A 23,184-nucleotide genomic window follows, 5' to 3' on the forward strand; every position below is an offset into this window, starting at 1 on the left:
AAAATTGGAGAACTCAAGGGAACGTTTTGTGCAAAGACGGGCATGATAAAGGACAAAGAAGGCAGGGACCTAACAGAAGCAGATGAGATTAAGAAGAGGTGGCAAGAATACACAGAAGAACTATACAGGAAAGATCTGAATGTCCCTGATAGCCATGATAGTGCGGTCACTGAACTTGAGCCGGACATCCTAGAGAGTGAGGTCAAGTGGGCCTTAGGAAGCATTAGTAACAACAAAGCTAGCGGAGATGACAGTATTCCAGCCGAGCTATTTAAAATCCTAAAAGATGATGCTGTTAAAGTGCTGCATTCAATATGCCAACAAATCTGGAACACTCAACAGTGGCCACAAGACTGGAAAAGGTCAGTTTACATTCCAATTCCAAAGAAGGGCAACGCCAAAGAGTGTTCAAACTACCGCACAATTGCACTCATTTCACATGCCAGCAAGGTGATGCTCAAAATCCTACAAGCTAGGCTTCAGCAGTATGCGAACCGAGAACTACCGGAAGTACAAGCTGGGTTTAGAAGAGGCAGAGGAACTAGAGATCAAATCGCCAACATTCGCTGCATCATGGAGAAAGCAAGAGAATTCCAGAAAAATGTCTATTTCTGCTTCATTGACTACGCTAAAGCTTTTGATTGTGTGGATCACAACAAACTCTGGCAAATTCTTAAAGTGATGGGAGTACCAGACCACCTTACCTGTCTCCTGAGAAACCTGTACGAGGGTCAAGAAGCAACAGTAAGAACCAGACATGGAACAACCGATTGGTTCAAAATTGGGAAAGGACTACGACAAGGCTGCATATTGTCACCCTGCTTATTTAACTTATATGCAGAGTACATCATGAGAAATGCCGGGTTGGATGAATCAGAGGTCGGAATTAAGATTGCTGGGAGAATTATCAACAACCTCCGATATGCAGACGATACCACCCTCATGGCAGAAAGCGAAGAGGATCTCAAGAGCCTCTTGTTGAGGGTGAAAGAGGAGAGTGCAAAAGCTGGTTTGAAACTCAACATTAAAAAAACGAAGATCATGGCATCTGGCCCCATCACTTCCTGGCATATAGAAGGGGAAGAAATGGAAGCAGTGACAGATTTTACTTTCTTGGGCTCCAAGATCACCGCAGACGGTGACTGTAGCCATGAAATTAAAAGACGCTTGCTCCTTGGGAGGAAAGCTATGGCAAACCTAGACAGCATAGTAAGAAGCAGAGACATCACCTTGCCGCCAAAGGTCCGTCTAATCAAAGCTATGGTTTTCCCAGTAGTAATGTATGGCTGTGAGAGCTGGACTATAAGGAAGGCTGAGCGCCGAAGAATTGATGCTTTCGAACTGTGGTGCTGGAGAAGACTCTTACGAGTCCCCTGGACTGCAAGGAGGTCAAATCAGTCCATCCTAAAGGAAATCAACCCTGAGTGCTCATTGGAAGGACAGATACTGAAGCTGAAGCTGAAATATTTTGGCCACCTAATGCGAAGAGAAAACTCTCTGGAAAAGACCCTGATGCTGGGAAAGACTGAAGGCAAAAGGAGAAGGGGACGGCAGAGCATGAGATGGCTAGATAGCATCACGGATGCAATGAATATGAACTTGAGCACGCTCCGGGAGAGAGCGCAGGACAGGAAGGCCTGGCGTACTATGGTCCATGGGGTCACGAAGAGTCGGACACGACTGAACGACTGAACAACAACAACAACACCTCAAATACACAACACATCCAAACTAGCATCCTGTTTCCAATGGTAGACAGCCTGAAGTTTCTGGAAAATCCACAAGCAGGGCAGGAAGACGACAGCCCTTTCCGGGGGTTTGCCCCCAGCAATGGCTATTCAGAGATACACTGCCTCTGAATCTGTCTAAACATGCATAGCATTGCGCCATTCATGATTTTACGGAGCCCCCATTTAGACCATCATGTGTAATACTTCCAATGTGAAACAGAGAACTAACATTTCTCTTCCCCTCTGCTCACCCAACCGCCATTCTGAGCTTTACAACTGCTTCTACATTTCTGATATGTTAGAATAAAAACACCAAACCTGTTCGCCAACCCTCACATTATAAAAAGAAAATACCCTTGAGCATGCACCGTTTTGCATTTTAAACTCACGTAAATCGTAGCACTATCATGACTTCAGGAATAAAATGGAGTTTGCTTCTGCTGCCCTCTTCACCTGCCACTGTTTGGATGGTCATTTAGGGGGCCCCTTAGCTGCGGTGCCCTGGACTTCGCCCCAAGGTCCAACCCTCACTGCACCACTGTCCCAGGTTGGGGAAAGCTGATATCCAACAGCAGCCAACCAGAAAGCCCTCGAGCACACACCACAAGACCACAACCCTTTTCTCCTGTCATCGTTTTTATAATTCCACAATCCAATACAGCTCTTCTCAAACCCAGTCCAACCACAACAAAAACACACTGTACATACGCAATAGATTTACTTTACACCACATATAAAAAAGAGTCAATTAAAAATGGTATATACAATTTCATCAAGACATAAATGAAAATGCACATTTTTTAATGTATTTATTTATTTAAAACATTTGTATCCCACCCTATATCATTAAGATCTCACGGCGGCATACAAATACAATCAATTTAAACAGTTACAATCAATTTAAACAGTATAAAACAATAAATAATTTAAACAGCTAATAACATATTAAGCCATAAAGCAAGCTAATAATAACTTAGAAATCTAAAACAATAAACCAGTTAAAACAGTGTACAACTGTTGGGAATTCAATTAGCCTTCAAAGGCTTTGGTGAAAAGCTATGTTTTAACTTGGTGCCAAAATGAAACCACTGTCTGTGCCAATCGGGCCTCCAAGCGGAGGGCACATAGAGAACTTATATTTCAGTTTCCAGTCACAACTACAGTAAAATTGCATTTCAACTATGTTGAGTCTTTATCAAGTCACTATGAAAAAGAAGTTCAATGTCCTTGGGAGAGAAACGTTTCTTTTTCTTTGGTTCTGATTGAGGTTGTTGGGTCGAGATCCTCCTATTCTTTTGGTGATAACCAAAAATTCCTCCAGTCCTTCACACCTTTCGATATCAAACAGTTTTTTATCCCAGGCAGGTTGTTTCAAAATCCACTCCTCTTTCCACAGTCAGAACCAAACAAAAAGAAAAGATTTTCTCCCTAGGATGTTGAACTTCTTTTTCATAGTGACAATTTGGAAAGACAATCAGATTAGATAAGGGGGACGGGGGGGACAGGACAGCATTCTTCCTCCCTCCTCATTCACTGTCTCTGCTACTCCTTTTGATGTCAAAATCTATATTACAGGCACAATCTATGCATGTCCTACAACTCCCAACATTCCCCAACCAGCACGGTGACATGCAGAAATTCAATAGGTGCTGTTTTCCCTCCATTTATTTATTAAATGTTTTTATCAGTATAATATAGTAAAATCTCTTTAGTGGTTTACAAGCAAAAATTATTTTAAAATAACCATTAAAAACACTTATAGAATAAAATATAACACTAAACCATTTCACCTCCATGATTCATCTGTGCATCTATCTCTCTTTGTCAAAACTTTAAATCATTTTAATTAGACTCTTGGTTGTCACCCCTTTCCACCCACACAACCCCGACAAGGCTCCTGTGTGTTTCACTGTAGCTTTACAGGCAGAAATTCAGCAGGTGCAGCTCCCCCTCCAAAACAATCTATCTCCACATGCCAGGTATTTTAATCATTTTCATTTGTGCTATTCCCCACCCCACCCCCATCACCAGACTCTGATGTATTTAACAGCTGCCTTGCATTCAGAAATTCAACATCCACAGTTTCTCCCTAAAATTTCAGAGGAAAAAGCTGCTCCATCTGTTAAAATATCAGCCCCAAGGCACTGCGGGAGAAAGCTAACAGCCCCCGATTTTCCCTGTACATTCCTTGCGTACAACAACTTTGTGTGGCGAGTTAGGGTTTCTTGCCTACCTAATAAGTTTGAGCAAATTGAAGATAATGTAGCCCTTGTGTTCTATCATAACTAAAAACAATTACTCCAATATTTTTCTGCATCTGAGACATTTTCCTTAATTAATCTCAATATTAAATTCTGAAAATGTGCCTCATTGAATCCCAACACACACCACACCTGTTTGCTGCTGCAGCTGTCAATTGCTCCCCCTCCAGGATCCTGGACTTGGATGCAGGGTCCCAGGCTTGGGTCCCATAGTCCAGCCATAACAGTGCCACTGTGGCTGCACAGGGATTTGAACCCAGGTCTCCCCGATCATAGTCCAACACTCTAACCACCATACTGCCTTGACTCTGACAGAACACTTCTGAGCCAAACAAAAGAACTTCAACACAAAAGTGTTATGTTTTTATTATAGGTATTTGGTATCTCAGGTGCCTTGCAGATCCCCAGATTGACACAAGAATGACACCACTCCCCAAATCATCAGAAATCCCCCCACCCAAATGTCCTCTGACCTTTAATCAAGTTTGTGTTGGGCCTCTAGCAAACCTGGCCTTTATATTCTGGGAAACTGCAGAATAGTTTCTGTTCTAGTGTAATAAAAACATGACATTGGAGGTGTCTTTTGAGGCCATCTAGTCCAACCCCTGATCAATGCAGGAATCCAGACTTGAGCATCCCCAACATTTCTGCTTGAAGCTCTTCAGCCAAGGAGAGCCCTACCCCCGGCCCCTGCCTAGTGTTTAACCAAAATCTCCCCTCCTGTACTTTAAGCCTAGTAGATCTAATCCTGCCTTCTGGGACGGCAGCAGCAGATAGGTCGTTGCCCTCTTCAGTATGACAGCAGCCCTTCAGGTCTATGAAAAAGGCTGTCAGGTCCCCCCTCAGAAGTGCCGGCTCCAGGTTTTGGAAGACCTTTGGGCAAGACACCCTCCGTAGCCCCCTCCCTCAGTGAGTCCACCTTGTCACCGCTATTGTCACCAGCTCTTGCTCCCCCTCCTCTTTCTCTTCATCAGGGCCAGCCTTTCCATCAGGCAGAGTGAAGCAGTCGCCTCAGGCGGCAGATGCTGGGAGGCGGCGGCAAGGTGTTGAAGGAGAAACCTGTGTGCCATGCAGCCTGCTCTGTGCCCCTTAAGTTAGCCTGCTGCCTTCGAATGCAGTGAAGGATGCTGTCCCATCATCAGTGTTGAAGACAGGTTCATCTGCCATACTTCTGATGGGAGGGACACCCGCTTGTTCTTCAGCTTAGGCAGCCAAATGTCTTGGGCTGGCCCTAACTCCTCCTGGCTCCCACGTGCTTGGCAGGCAGAGAGCCAGGGAGCAAGCAGGCCGTGGCGTCTCCTGCTCCTCCTCCTCACCACCACCTCACCGGGCCAGAGTGAGAGGCAGGGGAACAAGCAGGTTGCCATGGTGAAGAGGAGCATCCCCAGCGGGCTCGTCCGTGGGCCCCTGCTGGTGTGTGGTCCCTCAGCAGGTGCCCAACCATGCCTACCCTTGACGCTGGCTCTGCACCTCAGTCTTCTCTTCTCCAGGCTAAACAAACCTAGTTCTTTCCACTCCTAGGACTTGTTTTCTATACTGCTGACCATTTTCATTGCCCTCCTCTGAACCCCACATTCCAGTTTGCCTACAGATCCATTTAAAAAGTGCAGCACCCAGAACTGGACATAGGACTCCAGATGAGGTCTGACTAATGCAAAATAAAGTTCTTTGGGTTCAGTAGAGAAGAAGTGTTTTATGCATCTGTTAAAAACTCATCTCTTTACCCAAGCCTTCCCTGAATGACTGTGCTGCCTAGTTAGTTTGCGTAATCATTGTTGAGCTTTTAGGTTTAGTTTTAAATATTTTAAACATTTAACAGAGGAGATTTTGTATTTACCATAATGCATTTTAATCTCTGGTTCTGTAAACTGCTTAGATATGACTTCTGATATGGTCAGCAGTATTTATATCGATTAAGGGTGCAATGCTATGCATGTTTAGGCAGAGAAAAGTCCTACAACTCCCAGCATGCCACAACCAGCCATGCTGGCTGGGCAATGCTGGGAGTTGTAGGACTTTCTTGTAGGACATGCTGGCTGGGGCATGCTGGGAGTTATAGGGCTTGATTCAGTCTAACTATACATTAGATTGCACCCTAAATAAATAATAATAATAATTAATAATGATAAGGAATCTGTGAAGGATCACTGGAGCTAACCCCAATGTCACTGCAAGGCATGACAGGCCAAACCAGGCCTCAAGCCCCAAAAGACACCCAGTAACCACCCTCTCCTGCCAAAAGGCACTGAATTTAGCACTGAGGTTCAATAGAAAGGATCACGCCACCTTGGATCATAGAATCATAGTCATAGAATAGTAGGGTTGGAAGGGGCCTACAAGGCCATCGAGTCCAACCCCCTGCTCAATGCAGGAATACAAGTCAGAGCATCCCTGACAGGTGGCTGTCCAGCCTCGTCTTGAATGCCTCCAGTGTGGTAGAGCCCACCACCTCCCTAGGTCATTGGTTCCACTGTCGTATTGCTCTAACAGTCAGGAATTTTTTCCTGATGTTCAGCTGGAATCTGGCTTCCTGTAACTTGAGCCCATTCTTCCGTGTCCTGCACTCTGGGATGATCGAGAAGAGATCCTGGCCTTCCTCTCTGTGACAACCATTCAAGTACTTGAAGAGCGCTATCCTAGCTCCCCTCAGTCATCTCTTCTCAAGGCTAAACATGCCCAGTTCTTTCAGTCTCTCTTCATAGGGCTTTGTTTCCGGTCCCCTGATCATCTTTGTTGCCCTCCTCTGAACCCTCTCCAGTTTGTCTGCATCCTTCTTAAAGTGTGGTGCCCAGAACTGGACTGGAGTTGGATAACTGTTTATTACAGGGGTAGGGTAGAGGGAAGGGGAGAGTTAAGAGGTGGTAGGTTGTATAGTAGGTTACAAGCTGAAAGTCTGCAGGAAAACCAAAACATACACACAGAGCCGTTGTACCACACCTCCAAGCAAAATAACCAAACTAGCTACCCTATCCTTCCACGTACTTAGGTCCAGGCCTCCCAGGATAGCATCCAGCCGACAGCAGGTCCAACACCACCGTGACGAAGGGAGATACCACACCTCTCCCTCGGCCTCCTTTTAAGGCCCAGCCCCAGCAACCCAGGGCAGATTTCCCTTAGCCAGTCACCAGCTCAGCCCCCAAAGGGACCACCTTCTCCAAAAGAGGTAGGATCTTCCCACCAAACCCAGCTGTTATCTATTTCCAAATTAGTGGGGACTGAGCATGGCCTTGAGCAACAGGGCCAAGGAGCTGGCAGATAACATGCTATTCCAGGAGGATGTCTGGGATGTGATGCCCAGGCCTGGTCTCATGGTAGGAAACGGGCTGTCATTCTTAACAGAATCCTGTAAAGATGGAGCCTTCCTACCCCATCCTCCAAATGACCAATTTACTTCATTTCCCCAACCCTTTAAAGTACACAACACCGCATCTGAATGAGGACGCTTATTTTAAGCCAGGGAGAATGGTTGTGCAAGGTAAGAGGAATCAATACAAGTTCTAGTCTATGCAGGGTTGTTTAGTCTGCAGCCGGGACGCAGAACCTCTTTCAGTCCAAGGGCCACATTCCATTTCTGAGAAGCTCTCGGGGGGCGCATTCCAGAGGTAGGCAGGGTAGAAGGCCAAAGGAGGCGGGCTGTAACCACCTGCACATTTTAGCTTAAAGCTCTTACTGACAGTAACTTAACTTTGGGAGAGGACTTTTAACCTTTGCGAATGAGGAAATAAAACTGAACAAAAGCTGGGAAACCACCAAACCATGTGTAGTTGTGGGACAGGGTGTGTGGCCATCTGGAGAATCCCAAAGGGCTGGATTGGCACTCTGGGTGGGCCAAATTTGGCCCGTGTGCTTGAGGTTCTGCAGCCCTGATCTACAGCAACAGTAGTTATCTTGGGTTTGTCAGCCCATCCTTTGGGGATGCCACGTGGTGGATCTTCTTTTCACAAACTGTGCACCAATCCAGATGAAAGGCAAAAAGCCCAAACCAATCTCTCGCTTTCCCACCCTTGCTCAGGTGTAGCAGTTCTCAAAGGGTTAAAAATTGCTAGCAGTCTTGACAGACCACTTTGTAAACTTTTGCCGGTTCCAGAAATCAAAGCGCGCGCACACATACACACACACACACACACACACACACACACGTAACTCATATTTTAATTACCTTTTCCCCCCTTCATCGCCAGGCATAATCAAAAGAGTGCTGTATTATGAAATCATGGCCACTGAGAAGGGCCCCTTTAATTGGCTAGTTTTTAGGGGAAAAAATAGTAGAATGCACCAGCACCATCTGGTGAAAATCATGGCCCAAAGGCCAAGGGCTTGTTAGCCTGTTCGGTAATCCAGCCCGGCTCAAAAACAGGATCGATATGAGTCTTCAGAAAAAATAAATAAATCAAGTGTAAGGCCAACAGAGATCCCTTCCCCAACCTGGTGCCCTCCAGATGTGTTGGACTACAACTCCCAGCCAGCTGAGGCATGCTGGGAGTTGTAGTCTGACACATCCGGAGGGCACCAGGTTGGGGAAAGCTGTACTTGACTGTTTCACAACCTTTCCACAGACCACCTGAATGGAGTGTGGTGACCACCAGTCTTAGCCAATCCACCTTTCAGTCCTCATGTCTTTGTTGGTGCTGCCTCATAGCAGGGGTGGGCATGTTCTGGCCCTTCAGGGGTCTTGGCCTACAACTCCCATCATCCTTCACTATTGGCTATGCTGGCTAGAACTGATGGGAGTTGTAGGCCAAAACATCTGGAGGATCCGAAGTTGTCCACCCTAGCTCCACAGCATCAGAACATTTTCTGATGCAAATTACCCTATGCAAATTGCCTAAATGTGCATGGGACAATTTTCTGGGGAAAATTTCAACTCAAAATGTACCAGAAAACTCGCATCTCTAGGTAAGTGTACATAGGATTACAGCCTCAGACTCCCTCAGACTGATTATACCTACAGGCAGAGAAGGCTAGAGAGCCTGAAGGCTCAGGATTCCCTGGTAGGGAACAGTAGCTGCAAGAAAGAAAAACAAACAAATAAACCAAAAAACTCTGCCCCAGGTACCAGACATTTTGGATGCACTGATTTATAGATGGGGGGCCAGAGCTCAGTGTGACAGAGCCCCTGTTTTGCATGCAGAAGGTCCCGGGTTCGATCCCCGGCTTCTCCAGGTAGGGCCAGGAAAGAATCCTGCCTGAAACCCTGGAGAGCTGCTGCTGCCAGTCAGTGTCGACAGTACTGGGCTAGATGGACCCAGGGTCTGACTCGGTATAAGGCAGCTTCCGATGGTCCTATGCGTCCTATAGATTTCCCAGTTCTATGTAGATTCTTCGATATCTATTAGGATGCGTGCTCAGATTCGAGCACATCCAACAATTCAAGCATTTATATCAGGGGTGCACAACTTCTTTCAGCCCAAGGGCTGAGTTCCCATTTCAGATAATCTCTCAGGGGCTGCATTCCAGTGGTGGGGGAAGCCAAAGGCAAAAGAGGCAGAGCCAAAAATTAAAAAACACCCCCCCCCCAATACCAGCATATTTTATCTCAAAGCTCTTACTGACAGTAACTAAGCCTTGGGGGAGGCATTTTGACCTTTTAGAATGGGGAAAAAAATCATACAAAAGTTAAGAAACACCAAACAATTGTTGGTTGAGGGAAAGGGAAGGGTCAGGCCCCAGGCCTGAGGTTCTACACCCCTGATTTACATGGTTTCTATACTGTAGAGTCATTTCATACCTCTCAAGGTGCAAACTCCAGTAGAAAGTACGGTTCATGTACTTTTTCTCCTGTGTGAATGTTTTTGATGCCGAATAAGATACTGGCTCTGACTGAACCTTTTCCCACAGTCCGAGCACTCGTACAGTTTTTCTGTTGTGTGTCTCCTCTGATGCCTTGTCAGATACTGGCACACGCTGAAGCTTTTCCCACAGTCTAAGCATTCATACGGTTTCAATCCCGAGTGGATTCTCTGATGGCTGAGGAGATTGGATTTATTGGAAAAGGTTTTGGTACAGTCCGAACACGTATATGGCTTCTGTCCGGTGTGTATTCTCAGGTGGCTAAGAAGGTTGGATCGATCAGAAAAGGTTTTGGAACAATCCGAGCATTTATACGGTTTCTGTCCAGTGTGGATTCTCTTGTGCGTATTAAGGTGCGAGCTTCGGCGGAAGCATTTTTCACAGTCTGGGCATTCATAGGGTTTCTCTCCAGTGTGGGTTCTCTTGTGACTAATAAGATTGGAGCTCAGCCGAAAGCTTTTACCACAGTCCGAACATTCATAGGGTTTCTCTCCGGTGTGGGTTCGCCTATGGCTGATTAGGCTTGAGGTGCAGCGGAAACTTTTTCCGCAGTCCGAGCATTCATACAATTTCTCTCCAGTGTGGGTTCTACAGTGCCTATGGAGGTTCGAGCTCCGACGAAAACTTTTCCCGCAGTCCAAGCATTTATAAGGTTTTTCTCCTGTGTGGGTTCTCTGGTGCCTATGAAGGTCCGAGCTCCAACGGAAGCTCTTTCCACAGTCCAAGCATTCATAGGGTTTCTCTCCGGTGTGGGTTCTCTTGTGGCTAATAAGATTGGAGCTCAGCCGAAAGCTTTTACCACAGTCTGAACATTCATAGGGTTTCTCTCCGGTGTGGGTTCGCCTATGGCTGATTAGGTTTGAGCTGCAGCGGAAAGTTTTTCCACAGTCCAAGCAGTCATACGATTTCTCCCCAGCGTGGGTTCTACAGTGCCTATGAAGGTTTGAGCTCCGACGAAAACTTTTCCCGCAGTCCAAGCATTTATATGGTTTTTCTCTTGTGTGGGTTCTCTGGTGCCTATGAAGGTCTGAACTCCAACGGAAGCTCTTTCCACAGTCTGGGCATTCGTACGGTTTCTCCCCTGTGTGTGTTCTCTGATGCTTATTAAGATATGCTTCATCTCTGAACACTTTCCCACACACTGTGCATTTATTCCTCCTTTTCCTGTTGGGGATTCTTTGTTGTGCAGTGAGTTCATGGAAGTGACCGCCTTGGTAAACAACAGATTTATTCTTCCATTCCTCCATTCCGTTTCCCTCCTGCCACTTTGGTCTGTCCAGTCTGCCATCCTTTTGTTTGGGGATCTGGTGCTCAGTTCCTTCCTTCGACACTGCATGTGGTTCCTGCTCATTCTCACCCTGCCAGTCACCAGATCCTGGAATTGAGAGATAAAACCGATGAAGGTTTCACAGAAGAAACAGATCTCAAGACGTTAACAGCTGCGGAGACAGACAGGGTAGAAAAATGGTTGTGCCAGCATATTTCTTCCAAGGTTGTAGTGGGATCCAGGGCTGGACCAAGACATTTTGATGCCAGAAACAGAGCAGCAAATGTTGCCCCCCCCCCCCCAATCAATATGCATAGTATCCAAACTCAGCCACGTTATTTTGGTACATGAGGCAGAAAATACCATGAGCACCTCTCCACATCCTTGGCAGTAGAAATACAATAATAGCTAAGTAAATAACTAACAATTTGCTGCCCTTTTAGGACACCCAAAAGCTGCTGCCCAAGGCGACTGCCTCACTCTGCCTCATGGTAGGACCGGCCCTGGTAGGATCTACTGTATACTGGGCATCATCATAGAATCATAGCACCGGAGATCTACTCCGTATTGGGATGGGGTCTCCAACGTGGTACCCGTGGGCACTAGTGTGCCCATGGACACCCTCTGGACGTGGATCAGGTTCCCTGCCCTCTCCCAAATTTATCTCTTAAGATCTATTTATTTATTTATTTATTTAAAACTGCAAAGCAAAGTGCTGCCCTCCATCTTTATTTGGGTTTATCTTTATCTTGGGTTCATGTTCATTTGGGTTCAATAGAATGGCTTCCCCCATCCCCCGTTATTTATTTGCAATTATAACAGAAACAGCCCCCCCCCCCAAAAGGGAAGACGCAACAACAAAAAGAACATAGCCCCCCCAATATGGTTATATTTGTTCACAATAATCATTCACGACATTAGCAAAAAGGAAAGAACATGATTCAACCACTTCTGTTTCAAATATGTACATTCATATAAGCAGCCATATATCTAAAAAAGCATCCAGATGAAATTGGATAGTTTAGGAGATATGTTCAGATGCAGCAAGAGCAGTAAGTCCACTGGATGATATGTGGTGGGTGTTTATCTTTCCATGTTTGAAGTATGAGTCTCTTTGCAGCTGTAAGGGCTCTCAGTATCCACTCCTGATGTGGACTTTGTGTTCGGGAGCTCTGACTCCACCTCTGCCTTGTACTTAGGTTCTTGGGTAAGTTACTCCAAGTCTGAACAGTTGGCCATCTGGAAAATGAGTGTTTTGTGACCAGATGTGCCCACTGTGGAAGCCATTTTATGAATGGCCCCCCCACCCCCACCTATTCAGCCATTTTGCGAGAATGCCCACAACACTCTCAGAATTTCAAATGTGCCCACCAACCAAAAAGGTTGGGGACCCCTGGGTAGGCATCATAGAATTCTTCTTCTTCTTCTTCTATTTCTTGTTCTCCTTCTTTTTTCCACTTCTTCTTCTTCACCTTCTTCTTCTTCTGTTTCTTCTTCACCTTCTTATTATTATTGATAATGATGATATTTTAAAATCACCTTTCAGGATGCATTGCCCTCACAATGCAGCATACAGAAAATTCCATCACAAAACATCATATTATATAAAAACACCAAGTTAACGCACAGCACCCCCCCCCCTAAAAATAAGCCGTTCTGATCCAGCAAGGGTCTTCTTATGTTCCCTCCACAGCCATAAGTAGACTCAGATACCAGCAATCCTTACCAGGTGAGGCAGCATCCCTCTCTCCCTCTTGCTTAACTGCCTCACACAGCTGCTTCTGGGTGATTTCCAGCACAGCCCCATCTTCTATTGCAGCCCCCTTCTGGCACAGCCCCTCTGATTCCTAGAAAAAAGTAGTGAGCATTTTAGTCCAGGCAGTAGGGAAAACAACAGGAGGTCTCCATAGCAAAGTAGCAGACGTCCCACTTTGCAGGCAGAAAGTCCCAGGATCACCTGCAGTTAAAAGGATCGGGTAGCAGGGGACCTCTCCCTGAGATGCTGAAGAGCTCCTATCACTCAGGGTTAGATGGGACAGCAATAGAATTTTAGAGTTGGAAGGGATCTTGGAGGTCATCTAGTCCAACCCTCTGTTCAATGAAGGAATCTTGTAGCTACAGCATCCTTCACAGATGACCATCCAGCCTCTGCTTAAATCAATGCAGCACCTGCAGGGACCACCAACAGTGCCCACAAAGCTCCCTGCTCACTACCCCCTTAAAAATATATATATTTTTAATTTTAAAAACTTGAAAAATGTTAGGGCCCCAGTTCTCTTTCCTGTTCCTGAACCTGCTGCCTGCCAATCAGCTGTTCAGTGAGCAGGAAAGAGTTGCTTCCTGGCCTCGCCCAATCTTCTAACACCCACACAGACCTTTTCCTTTTGTTTTATCTTTCCCTCTCCACTTCCAGCCGCTAGCCTTACTATTTCTCTGCACCCAACTTCTTTTTTTGCTATTTCTCTCTATTCCCTGTCCCTAGCCACCTTCTTTCTCTCCCTTCCTAACCCCTAGCCTTGCTCTTTCTCTCCCACTCACCCCTTTATCTTGCTGTTTCTCTCCCCTCCCAGGCTCTAGCCTTGCTCTTTCTCCTGCCACCCCCGCTTTTGACTGGCCAGGCCCCGACGGCAGCCATTATGTGACTAGCCACATCCTCCATGGGAGACATTTTGTGGTGGTGCCTAGAGCAGTTTCTCAAATTCCCAAAGGTGCCCACGGGTCCAAAAGGGTTGGGGACTCCTGGCTTAAATACCCCCAATGAAGGAGAGCCCACCCCCTCCTGAGGCCATCTGTTTCACCCTCAAACAGGTCTTCCCATTAGGAAGTTTCTCCTAATGTTTAGCTGAAATCTCCTTTCCACCCACTGATTCTAGTCCTGTCCTCTGGGGCAAGAGAGTCAGCTCCATCTTTTGCATGACAGCCTTTCAGATACTTGAACATCGCTCTCCCTTCAATGTTCTCCTTTCCGGGCTAAACAGACCCAGCTCTTTTTATATATGCATTTTTTCACAGCCATTTTTAATATTTTTTCTCTGTAAACCTCTTAGAAGTTTCATTATATTATGTGGCATACAAGCATTACTAATAAATACGTACATTTATAAATAAAAGCAAATGAAGCATCGGCAGTGCTTCATTTGGGGTATTCAGAGGCAATGAACACACCAGACAGAGGGTGAAGGAAAGAAATTTGTTTGGCTGAAACAGGCTAATAAAGCAAGAAATTACAAGAGAAGATTAATATGCTTATGCCCCTCCAGCTACTGGGAGTCCCTTCCAGCAGCGGGCAGACCCCGAGAATCAGCCTGGCTTGTACACAACACTTTCACAATCAGTCTGTGTCGAGACTCTGCATTGGGGGGGGGGGGGGGTCCCAGGGAATCATATATTATCCCCTTGGAACCCCCCCCCCCCCCGCATTCTGGACATGGTCTCATGGCTTCAGACATTCTGCCAGGGACGGACGGACGGACGGACAGACACTGGCCCTAATAATGGGCAGGCTGCCAGCCCAGAAGACAACGTCCTTCTCAGCCATTCTAAGCAAGAAGTAGCTGTCCTTGAGATTCTGCCAAGGCCTTTGCCTACCAGCTCGAGCACAGCGTCAACAGCCTTAAACCTGGAACCAGCACAACTATCCCCTGCCCCATCAGCTCAACAAACAGGCACTCTAAACATGGGCAGGAGAACTGATGCACTACTGATTCCTCGATATACAATGGTCTTCCGTGTTTCCACTTAAAAAAAAATAGTTTCTGGTCCCTATGGTTACAAAGTTATTCTTGGAAGGCTGGAACTACTCCTTTGCCAGAGGGTTGCTGTCAAACAGCATTCCTGTTCTCCCATAATGTGGAGGAACACCCACCCACTGATGTCATGTCAGGGAAACTTCGGGAGTTTCCCTGCCTCCCATCTGCAGCTAGAATGTATGAGAAATTCATTTCAGTTCATTTTTGATCAGGATTTTATCCAGTTCCCACCTTCTAGTCCCAACATGGACTTGGACGCAATCTGTGATTGAAGCACGTACATTTCCGAGCTTGCAATGTGATTGGTGGACCCCCAAAATGCATTAGAACATAATAAGAGCCCTGCTGGATCAGACCAAGGGTCCATCTAGCCCAGCATTCTGTTCACACAGGGGCCAACCAGCTGTCAACCAGGAACCCACAAGCGGGACATGAGTGTAACAACATCCTCCTACCCATGTTCCCCAGCGACTGGTGTACATAGGCTCACTGCGTCCGGTACTGGAGGTAGCACATAGCCATCAAGACTAGTAGCCGTTGATAGCCTTTTCCTCCAGGAATTTGTCTAACCCCCTTTTAAAGCCATCCAAATTGGTGGCCATAACTACATTGTGTGGTAGTGAATTCCAGAGTTTAACTCTGTGCTGTGTGAAGACATCCTTCCTTTTATCTGTCTTGAATCTCCCGCCAATCAGCTTCATGGTGTGACCCTTTGGGTTCTAGTATTTTGAAAGAGGGAGAAAAATGTCTCCCTACCCACATTCTCCACACCATGCATAATTTTGTAGACCTCTATAATGTCTCCCTTTACCCTCCTTTTTTCAAGGCTAAACAATCCCGGCTGTGGTAATTGTCCCTCATAGGGGAGATTCTCCAGCCCCTTTGATCATTTTAGTTGCCCTCTTCTGCCCCTTTTTCCAGCTCTACTGTATCCTTTTTGAGGTGCAGTGACCAGATCTGTGGTCTGTACCAAGTGTGGTTGCACCTTAGATTTATCTGCCTTCAGCAGCATGCATGCATTTGAAAAATGTGTCTTGCCCAAGGGCCCTGAAAACCTAGAGGTGACCCTGAACCCAATGCTAAGAGGATGCTCTCACCTGCTCTCCCGGCCTCTCGGCCTCCTGCTGTCTCTGCAGGAAGTCCTCGGCCAGGGCCACCGCCTGGGCGCAGGTCTCCAGGCCATGCGCCTTCACCCAGCTCAGGATTTCCAGGGGGAGGATGGCCAGGAACTGCTCCAGGATCACCAGCTCCAGGATCTGCTCCTTGGCGTGCCTCTCTGGCTTCAGCCACCGATGGCAAAGCTCCCGGAGCCGGCTGTAGGCCTCCTGTGGGCCCGAGGCATCCTGGTAGCGGAACTCCCGGAAGTTCTGGCGCAGTCTCTCTGAGCCGACGGCCCTGGCAGCAGGGACCGTGGAGGCCTTTGCGTCACCCCATGGCGTAGGCTCTGGAAGCGGCAGGTTTCCCCATCCTGACTGAGGGGACTGCACTGCCTTGAGGAACTCCTGCCACTGGGCTTCCCAGCGTTGCGATGACAGGCCTTCTTCCGGCTCCTGTTTGACATGTTGCGGCACTGTCCCCCTCGGACTCTGCTTGATGGTCCCCACTTGAAGGACGCAAGGGGGGTCTCCTGCTCTCCCTGACACCGTCTCCAGCTTGGAGTGTGCCAGCTCTGGCTCCTCTGTTTTCATCTCCGTTTCCCCCCTCCCCTTTGCTCCAGCGCAGCCTGTAACCAGAGACAGATGGGCGGGGAGAGAATTCTCCCTCCTCCAGGAGGAGATTTCAGCTTACATGAACCAGTTCTGAAAATTATGTGACATTGTTTAGTGCCATTTTTCTTGGTAGAAAGCCACGGTACAAATCCAGTCTAATTTTATACAACTTCCCTTCCCCACCTTTCTTCTTAGCTAAACAATCCCAGATGCATAGGGCCGGGGGGGGGGGGGGGGGCCTTGCTCCATCGCTTTGATCATTTTGGTTGCTCTTTTCTGGACTTTTGCCAACTACACCGATTCCTTTTTGAGGAGCGGTGACCAGAACTGTACACAGTATTCCAAGTGTGGTCACACCATGGACTTGTATAACAGGAGTACGTTGGCAGTTTTAATTTCAATTCAGTTCCTTTCTCAATGATCCCCAACATGAAATTTGCCTTTTTTCACAGCAGCGGCACTGTGAAATCATTGATCTGTCCACTGCAACCTCCAGATCTCTTTCTCAGGCAGTCACTGTTAACTCGGATTCCATCAGCATATACATGAGGCTAGGATTTTTTGCCCCAGCATGCATCGCTTCAGGAATCGGATGCAATCCTATGCATGTTTACACAGAAAAAGTCCTACAACTCCCAGTATTCACCAGCCAGCCATGCTGACTGGGGAATGCTGGCAGTTTTAGGACTTTTATCTGTCTAAACATGCATAGGATTGCACCATTAGGCTTGGACGTGCTGGCTGGGGCTGATGGGAGTTGTAGTCCCAAACCCTTGCTTTACGTACTAAGCAGGTCCCAGGCCATACAGTGCAGGGTTAGGCAACTTGGTGCCCAGTGCTGGCTCCAGGTCTCTTAGGGCCTTTGGGCAAGACACCCTCCATGGGCCACCTCTCTCCGTGGGTCCACCTTCCCACTGCTATTGTCACCAGCTGCACTTGCTCCTCCTCCTCTTCCTCCTCATGGCTCCCACTTGCTTGCTTGGCAGGCAGATGGCCAGGAAGCAAGGAGGCCGTGGTGTCTGCGGCTCCTGCTTCTCACCACCACTGTTGTCCGGGCCAGAGCGAGAGGCAGGGGAAGATGGAGGCTGCAGCGGTGAAGAGGAGGAACAACTCCCGAGGGCTCTGATCAGTGGGCCCCTGCTGGGGTGGGGGCCCTTGGCAGGAGCCCAACCATGCCTACCTTTGTTGGTGCCCTCCAGATGTTCTGGGCTGCAACTCCCATCAGCCCCAGGCAGCATGGCCAATAGTCAGGGATTCTGGGCGTTGTAGTCCAAAACGTCTAAAAGGGAGGCACCAGGTTTGCCTACCCCTGATGTAGTGCGACCGTGGCTTGCAAACCCCCCTCCCGCGGGGGGGGGGGGAAACACTGTAGGGAAACGGATCCTCTATAGCGGCCGTTCCCACCGTGGTGCGCTCCAGCTGGGGTGGATGCTGGGAGTCGTAGTCCAAGCATCTGGAGGGCAATAGTTGGGGAAGGCTGCTTTACAGCTCTCTCTCGCTCTCTCTAAGCTGGGCTGCTCTTTTCCTTCCTGCTTCTCAATGATGCCCCCTTCCCTATTACTGCTCCCCACCCCACTAACAGGATCCAGCCCCCGCCCCGCCTCTATTCACAAAGGCCGCCGCCACCCCGTTGTCCTTTTAAACTCACCTGCACTCACCTGCCCATCTTTCAAACTCACCTCCGCTTGAGAATCCTGCAGCAAAGACCAGTTCAGGTTGCACCAAAATCACTCCAGAGCAGAAATTCAAACGGCAGACGCTCCCGGGCAGGGCTGGAGGGGGGTGGGGGGCTGGGGGGGCTGGAGGAGAGCAGGAAGGGACTTTTCACTATTTACATTCCCCCTTTTTTCAGCCCTCTCTGGTTCTCTCTGGCAAGTGCAGCGCTTTATTGGTTTTAACTCTTTCTTTCCAGCGCCTGCTCACAAGTCCTTCCCCAGGCTTCACAGCGCCGGTGGGGCAGACTTTGGGGCAGACGTCCAGGGCCGCGCAGCCCAGGGGGGCCCAAATCCTTTAATGAGGGGCAGGTGATGGGAGCAGTGGCAAACAGGCCCTGTGTCAGCACCTGGGCCGGCACCGGCATGCCAGGGTCCCCCCCCCGGGCTTATACTGGGTGCCACATCATGCTTTCTTCGGGGGGGGGGGGCAGCTGAACTGGGCATGTACATGGTTACAGATGCTCATTTTATTTTCGTTTAAAATATATTATCCTTTTCTACAACAGGTCGGTGCTAATTCCCCAGTAAATGCTGCAGAAACAAACTCCTTTTTTTTATTCCAGCACTCATGAAAAGTCCTGTGAACTAACCGAGCGGAAACAAAGCTGACCAGGGTTCCTGCTGACTTTGTCATTGTGAAACAGAAGCAAGATCAGGGCTTGATTAGTGGAGACTGTGCTGTGGGATTTTTAAATTTTTTTGCTGCAACAGGCTAACACAGCCACCCCTCTCAAAAACATAGATTATATATCTTTATGTAAGTGGTGAAGGATAATAGAGAGAATAATAGATAGTTCTTGAAATGATCAATTGCCCAAGAAGGAACATAGATGGTACCCCATGGGTCCAGCTCACATCTGGCCGGGTTGGAAGCATCACTGGTGGTAGAGGGGGCCTCATCCTCTGCCGCAAAAGAAACACGAGACTGCCTACCAGCTTGAAGGTGGTTCCGTTTTTAAAAAAATCACACACAGAAAGCTAGGATAAGCTATTTTTCTCCCATATACTCTAGCGTTCTATGTGCATGGATTTTTTTCGTTTTCTGTTGACCCACACATGGCCCTCTTTGCAGTTTGTCATAGGATAACTGATATTGTGGGGCCCTAACCCTTGGCTTTGCAATCCAAGGGGGAGCTGGGAACAAGGGGACTGCCAATTGAGACCGGGGGGGGGGAGGCAGCGTGGAACAGCCATGTTCTCCATGCTCGCAAGAGGAGTGCGGGGTGGCCAGAAAGAGGTGTGGCCAAGGGCATTCCAGGGCGGGGCGGGAGAAATGCCTGATGTGTCATACAGCAGCCTCCTCCCCCACTCCGCCCTCCTGCGGCGGCTAGACAGCTGCAATCGGAAATGCAGGGCAGGAGAAGCACGGAGGGAATCATTCCCTCCGTGCTTCTCCTGCCCTGCTTTGGATAGGCGGTCACCTCCAAGTTCGGAGGCGGACACCTATCTGAATAGGATCGCACCCTAAAGCTCTTACTGTTGGTAACTAAGCCTTAGGAGAGGCAGTGCTGTTGGATAATAGCAACAACACCGCATGTTTCCAGACACTAAGGGGCGATAGAGAATGTGTTGCATCAATACCCACTTGCCTTGTACATCCCCCTTGTTGTCTGATCAGTTCCTTTTTCCTGCTCCCTCCCCTTCCTCTTCCTCCTTCCTTCTCTGTAACAAGTGAGTGCCATGCGACTCCCTGAAGGAAGCAAGTGACCATATCTCATGCCTTTGCTTACTTACACTCATGCACCCAGCATTACGGGGTGCTTGTAGTTAAATGGTGCTAGATAGCCTTCTCTGATGATGTGTATAAAAGCATTAATAAATTAATTTGAGTTGAACTTATTCTAAATTGGCTCTAGCCTGCATGTATTGCCTCCAATACTAAATGTTGTGTTGCCACGCTTTCTCTATGTAAGGCAACTCTGCTGTCAGTCACATCAGACTTTCCCAAAAGTTCAACCTTTTAGAACGAGGAAAAATCACACAAAGGCTGGGAAACGGCCAAACACATTGGTAATGAGGGGGAAAGGGAACGGGGCCAGGGGAAGGGGCTCTGGCCTTCTGGGGAATGTTGGAGAGCAATCTTGGAACCTCCAGAGGGCCGGATTTGGCCCCTGGGCCTGATGTTCCGCACCCCTGAATCAAGATTTTTTTTAAAAAAAACCTCCATTGGTGCCAATGGAGGCATTTAAAAGCCTCCTCATCTTTGAGGGGGTCATTTGGGTGGGGGGAGGGGGTTGCTGAAAGATTCTGTTTTTCAAATCATACCTTAGCTCAATGGTAGAGCAGCTGCTGTGCATACAGAAGATCCCAGGGTTAATCCCCAACATCTCCCAGTAAAAAGAGGTCAGGTAGGAGGTGATAGAAACTAATTTGTTTGTTTGTTTGTTTATCCTTCCTTATTTACTCAGGACCCTGGAGAGCCAGTGCAAGTCAGAACAGATAGTACTGGGCTAAATGGACCAATGATCTCTCTGGGTTTTATGCTAGTGTAATGGATTTTTAACCTTCTGCATAGACTCAGAATAGTAGGGTTGGAAGGGGCCTATAAGACCATCGGGTCCAACCCCCTGCTCAGTGCAGGAGTCCAAGTTAATGGATTCAAGTCATGTCAAAGCGCCTTTTTGCCCATTTCACAGAGAGTAAGAACAAGAGTCCGTGTTTGGTCTTCCTGCTCATTGTTATGAACGCATTTGTGCAGTTCGGTGGTGGAAACCCAGAAGACAGTTATGATTTCCAGTTTAGTGGCGTAGAACAAATTGCTCCTTCTCATGAACTGCATCATAGAGTAATAAAGGAAGTGGCAGAAGAACTCTCAGAACCACTGTCTATTCTCTTTGAGAAATCATGGAGGACGGGTGAAGTGCCAGGTGACTGGAGGAGGGCTAATGTTGTCCCTATCTTCAAAAAGGGTAAAAAGGAGGAACCTGGGAACTACAGACCAGTCAGTCTGACATCAATCCCTGGGAAAATTCTGGAGCAGATGATAAAGCAATCCATCTGTAAGCACCTTGAAATCAATGCAGTGATTACTCGAAGCCAACATGGATTTGTCGAGAACAAATCCTACCAGACAAATCTGATCTCATTTTTTGATCAGGTAACCTCCCTTGTGACTGTAGCCATGAAATTAAAAGACGCTTGCTCCTTGGGAGGAAAGCTATGGCAAACCTAGACAGCATAGTAAGAAGCAGAGACATCACCTTGCCGACAAAGGTCCGTCTAATCAGCGCTATGGTTTTCCCAGTAGTAACGTATGGCTGTGAGAGCTGGACTATAAGGAAGGCTGAGCGCCGAAGAATCGATGCTTTCGAACTGTGGTGCTGGAGAAGACTCTTACGAGTCCCCTGGACTGCAAGGAGGTCAAACCAGTCCATACTAAAGGAAATCAACCCTGAGTGCTCATTGGAAGGACAGATACTGAAGCTGAAGCTCCAATATTTTGGCCACCTAATGCAAAGAGAAAACTCTCTGGAAAAGACCCTGATGCTGGGAAAGACTGAAGGCAAAAGGAGAAGGGGACGGCAGAGGATGAGATGGCTAGATAGCATCACTGATGCAATGAATATGGACTTGAGCACGCTCCGGGAGAGAGCGCAGGACAGGAAGGCCTGGCGTGCTATGGTCCATGGGGTCACGAAGAGTCGGACACGAATGAACGACTGAACAACAACAACCTCCCTTGTGGACTGTGGGAATGCTGTAGACATAATATTCCTCGACTTCAGCAAAGCTTTTGACAAAGTGCCCCATGATATCCTGATGAGCAAACTAGCTCAAAGTGGGCTAGATGAAACAGTGATCCGGTGGATCCACAGTTGGCTACAGAATCAGACTCAAAGAGTGCTTCTCAATGGGACCTTCTCAAACTGGGGAGAGGTAACGAGCGGGGTACCGCAGGGCGCAGTCCTGGGCCCAGTGCTCTTCAACATTTTTATTAATGATCAAATTTCCAGATGACACAAAATTGGGCAGGATAGCTAATACTTTGGAAGACAGAAACAAAATTCAAAGTGATCTGGATAGACTGGAGCACTGGGCAGAAAACAGCAGAATGATATTTAATAGGGATAAATGCCAAGTTCTGCACCTAGGAAAAAGAAACCAAATGCACAGTTACAAGATGGGGGATACATGGCTCAACAACACTACAAGCGAGAAGGATCTTGGAATTGTTGTCGATCACAAGCTGAATATAAGCCAACAATGTGATGTGGCTGCAAAAAAGGCAAATGCTATTTTGGGCTGCATTAATAGAAGCATAACTTCCAAATCCTGGGAAGCACTAGTTCCCCTCTGCTCAGCACGGGTTAGGCCTCATCTGGAATACTCTGTCCAGTTCTGGGCACCACACTTTAAGAAGGATGCAGACAAGCTGGAGAGGGTTCAGAGGAGGGCAACAAAGACTGGAAACAAAGAATTGGGCATGTTTAGCCTTGAGAAGATGAGACTGAGGGGAGATAGGATAGTGCTCTTCAAGTACTTAAAAGGTTGTCACAGAGAGCAAGGCCAGGATCTCTTCTCGATCATCCCAGAGTGCAGGACACGGAAGAATGGGCTCAAGTGACAGGAAGCCAGATTCCAGCTGAACATCAGGAAAAACTTCCTGACTGTTAGAGCAAGACGACAATGTAACCAATGACCCAGGGAGGTGGTGGGCTCTCCCACACTGGAGGCATTCAAGACAAGGCTGGACAGCAATCTGTTGGGGATACTATGACTTGGATTCCTGCATTGAGCAGGGGGTTGGACTCAATGGCCTTGTAGGCCCCTTCCAACCCTACTATTCTATGGTTCTATGTCTAGACTTCCAGTTGGGCTTGTCCCTTCTAGTGGTTAGCTATGATTCTTCTTTCTGAGACTGAATAACTTGAGAGTCCAGTAGAAAAGCCACTTGGTAGGAAAGTAGCTGGGATGAGTTATCTATGCTGGCTTACTGCCAAACGTTCTCAAAGTCATTGGCATT

At 47.7% G+C, this 23,184-nt stretch overlaps 1 protein-coding gene across 1 annotated transcript in view; it reads right to left on the reverse strand.

Annotated features, from left to right (window-relative positions):
- The window catches only part of LOC146356029 (uncharacterized), a 29,964-nt gene extending 13,325 nt beyond the window's left edge, over positions 1 to 16,639 (reverse strand). The window contains exons 1-4 of the mRNA XM_084829997.1: positions 15,889 to 16,639; positions 12,775 to 12,886; positions 10,379 to 11,156; positions 9,720 to 10,294 (exon numbers count right to left, since the gene is read on the reverse strand). Of these exons, the coding sequence (XP_084686123.1) occupies positions 9,754 to 10,294; positions 10,379 to 11,156; positions 12,775 to 12,886; positions 15,889 to 16,485 (2,028 nt within the window). The 5' untranslated portion in view covers positions 16,486 to 16,639 and the 3' untranslated portion in view covers positions 9,720 to 9,753. The remainder of the gene's footprint in view (positions 1 to 9,719; positions 10,295 to 10,378; positions 11,157 to 12,774; positions 12,887 to 15,888) is intronic.
- Positions 16,640 to 23,184: the final 6,545 nt, after the last annotated feature.

The sequence above is a fragment of the Heloderma suspectum genome, chromosome 2 (assembly GCF_057233095.1).
Source record: "Heloderma suspectum isolate Gila_16-S chromosome 2, 16-S_ref, whole genome shotgun sequence".
Taxonomy (NCBI): Eukaryota; Metazoa; Chordata; class Lepidosauria; order Squamata; family Helodermatidae; genus Heloderma; species Heloderma suspectum.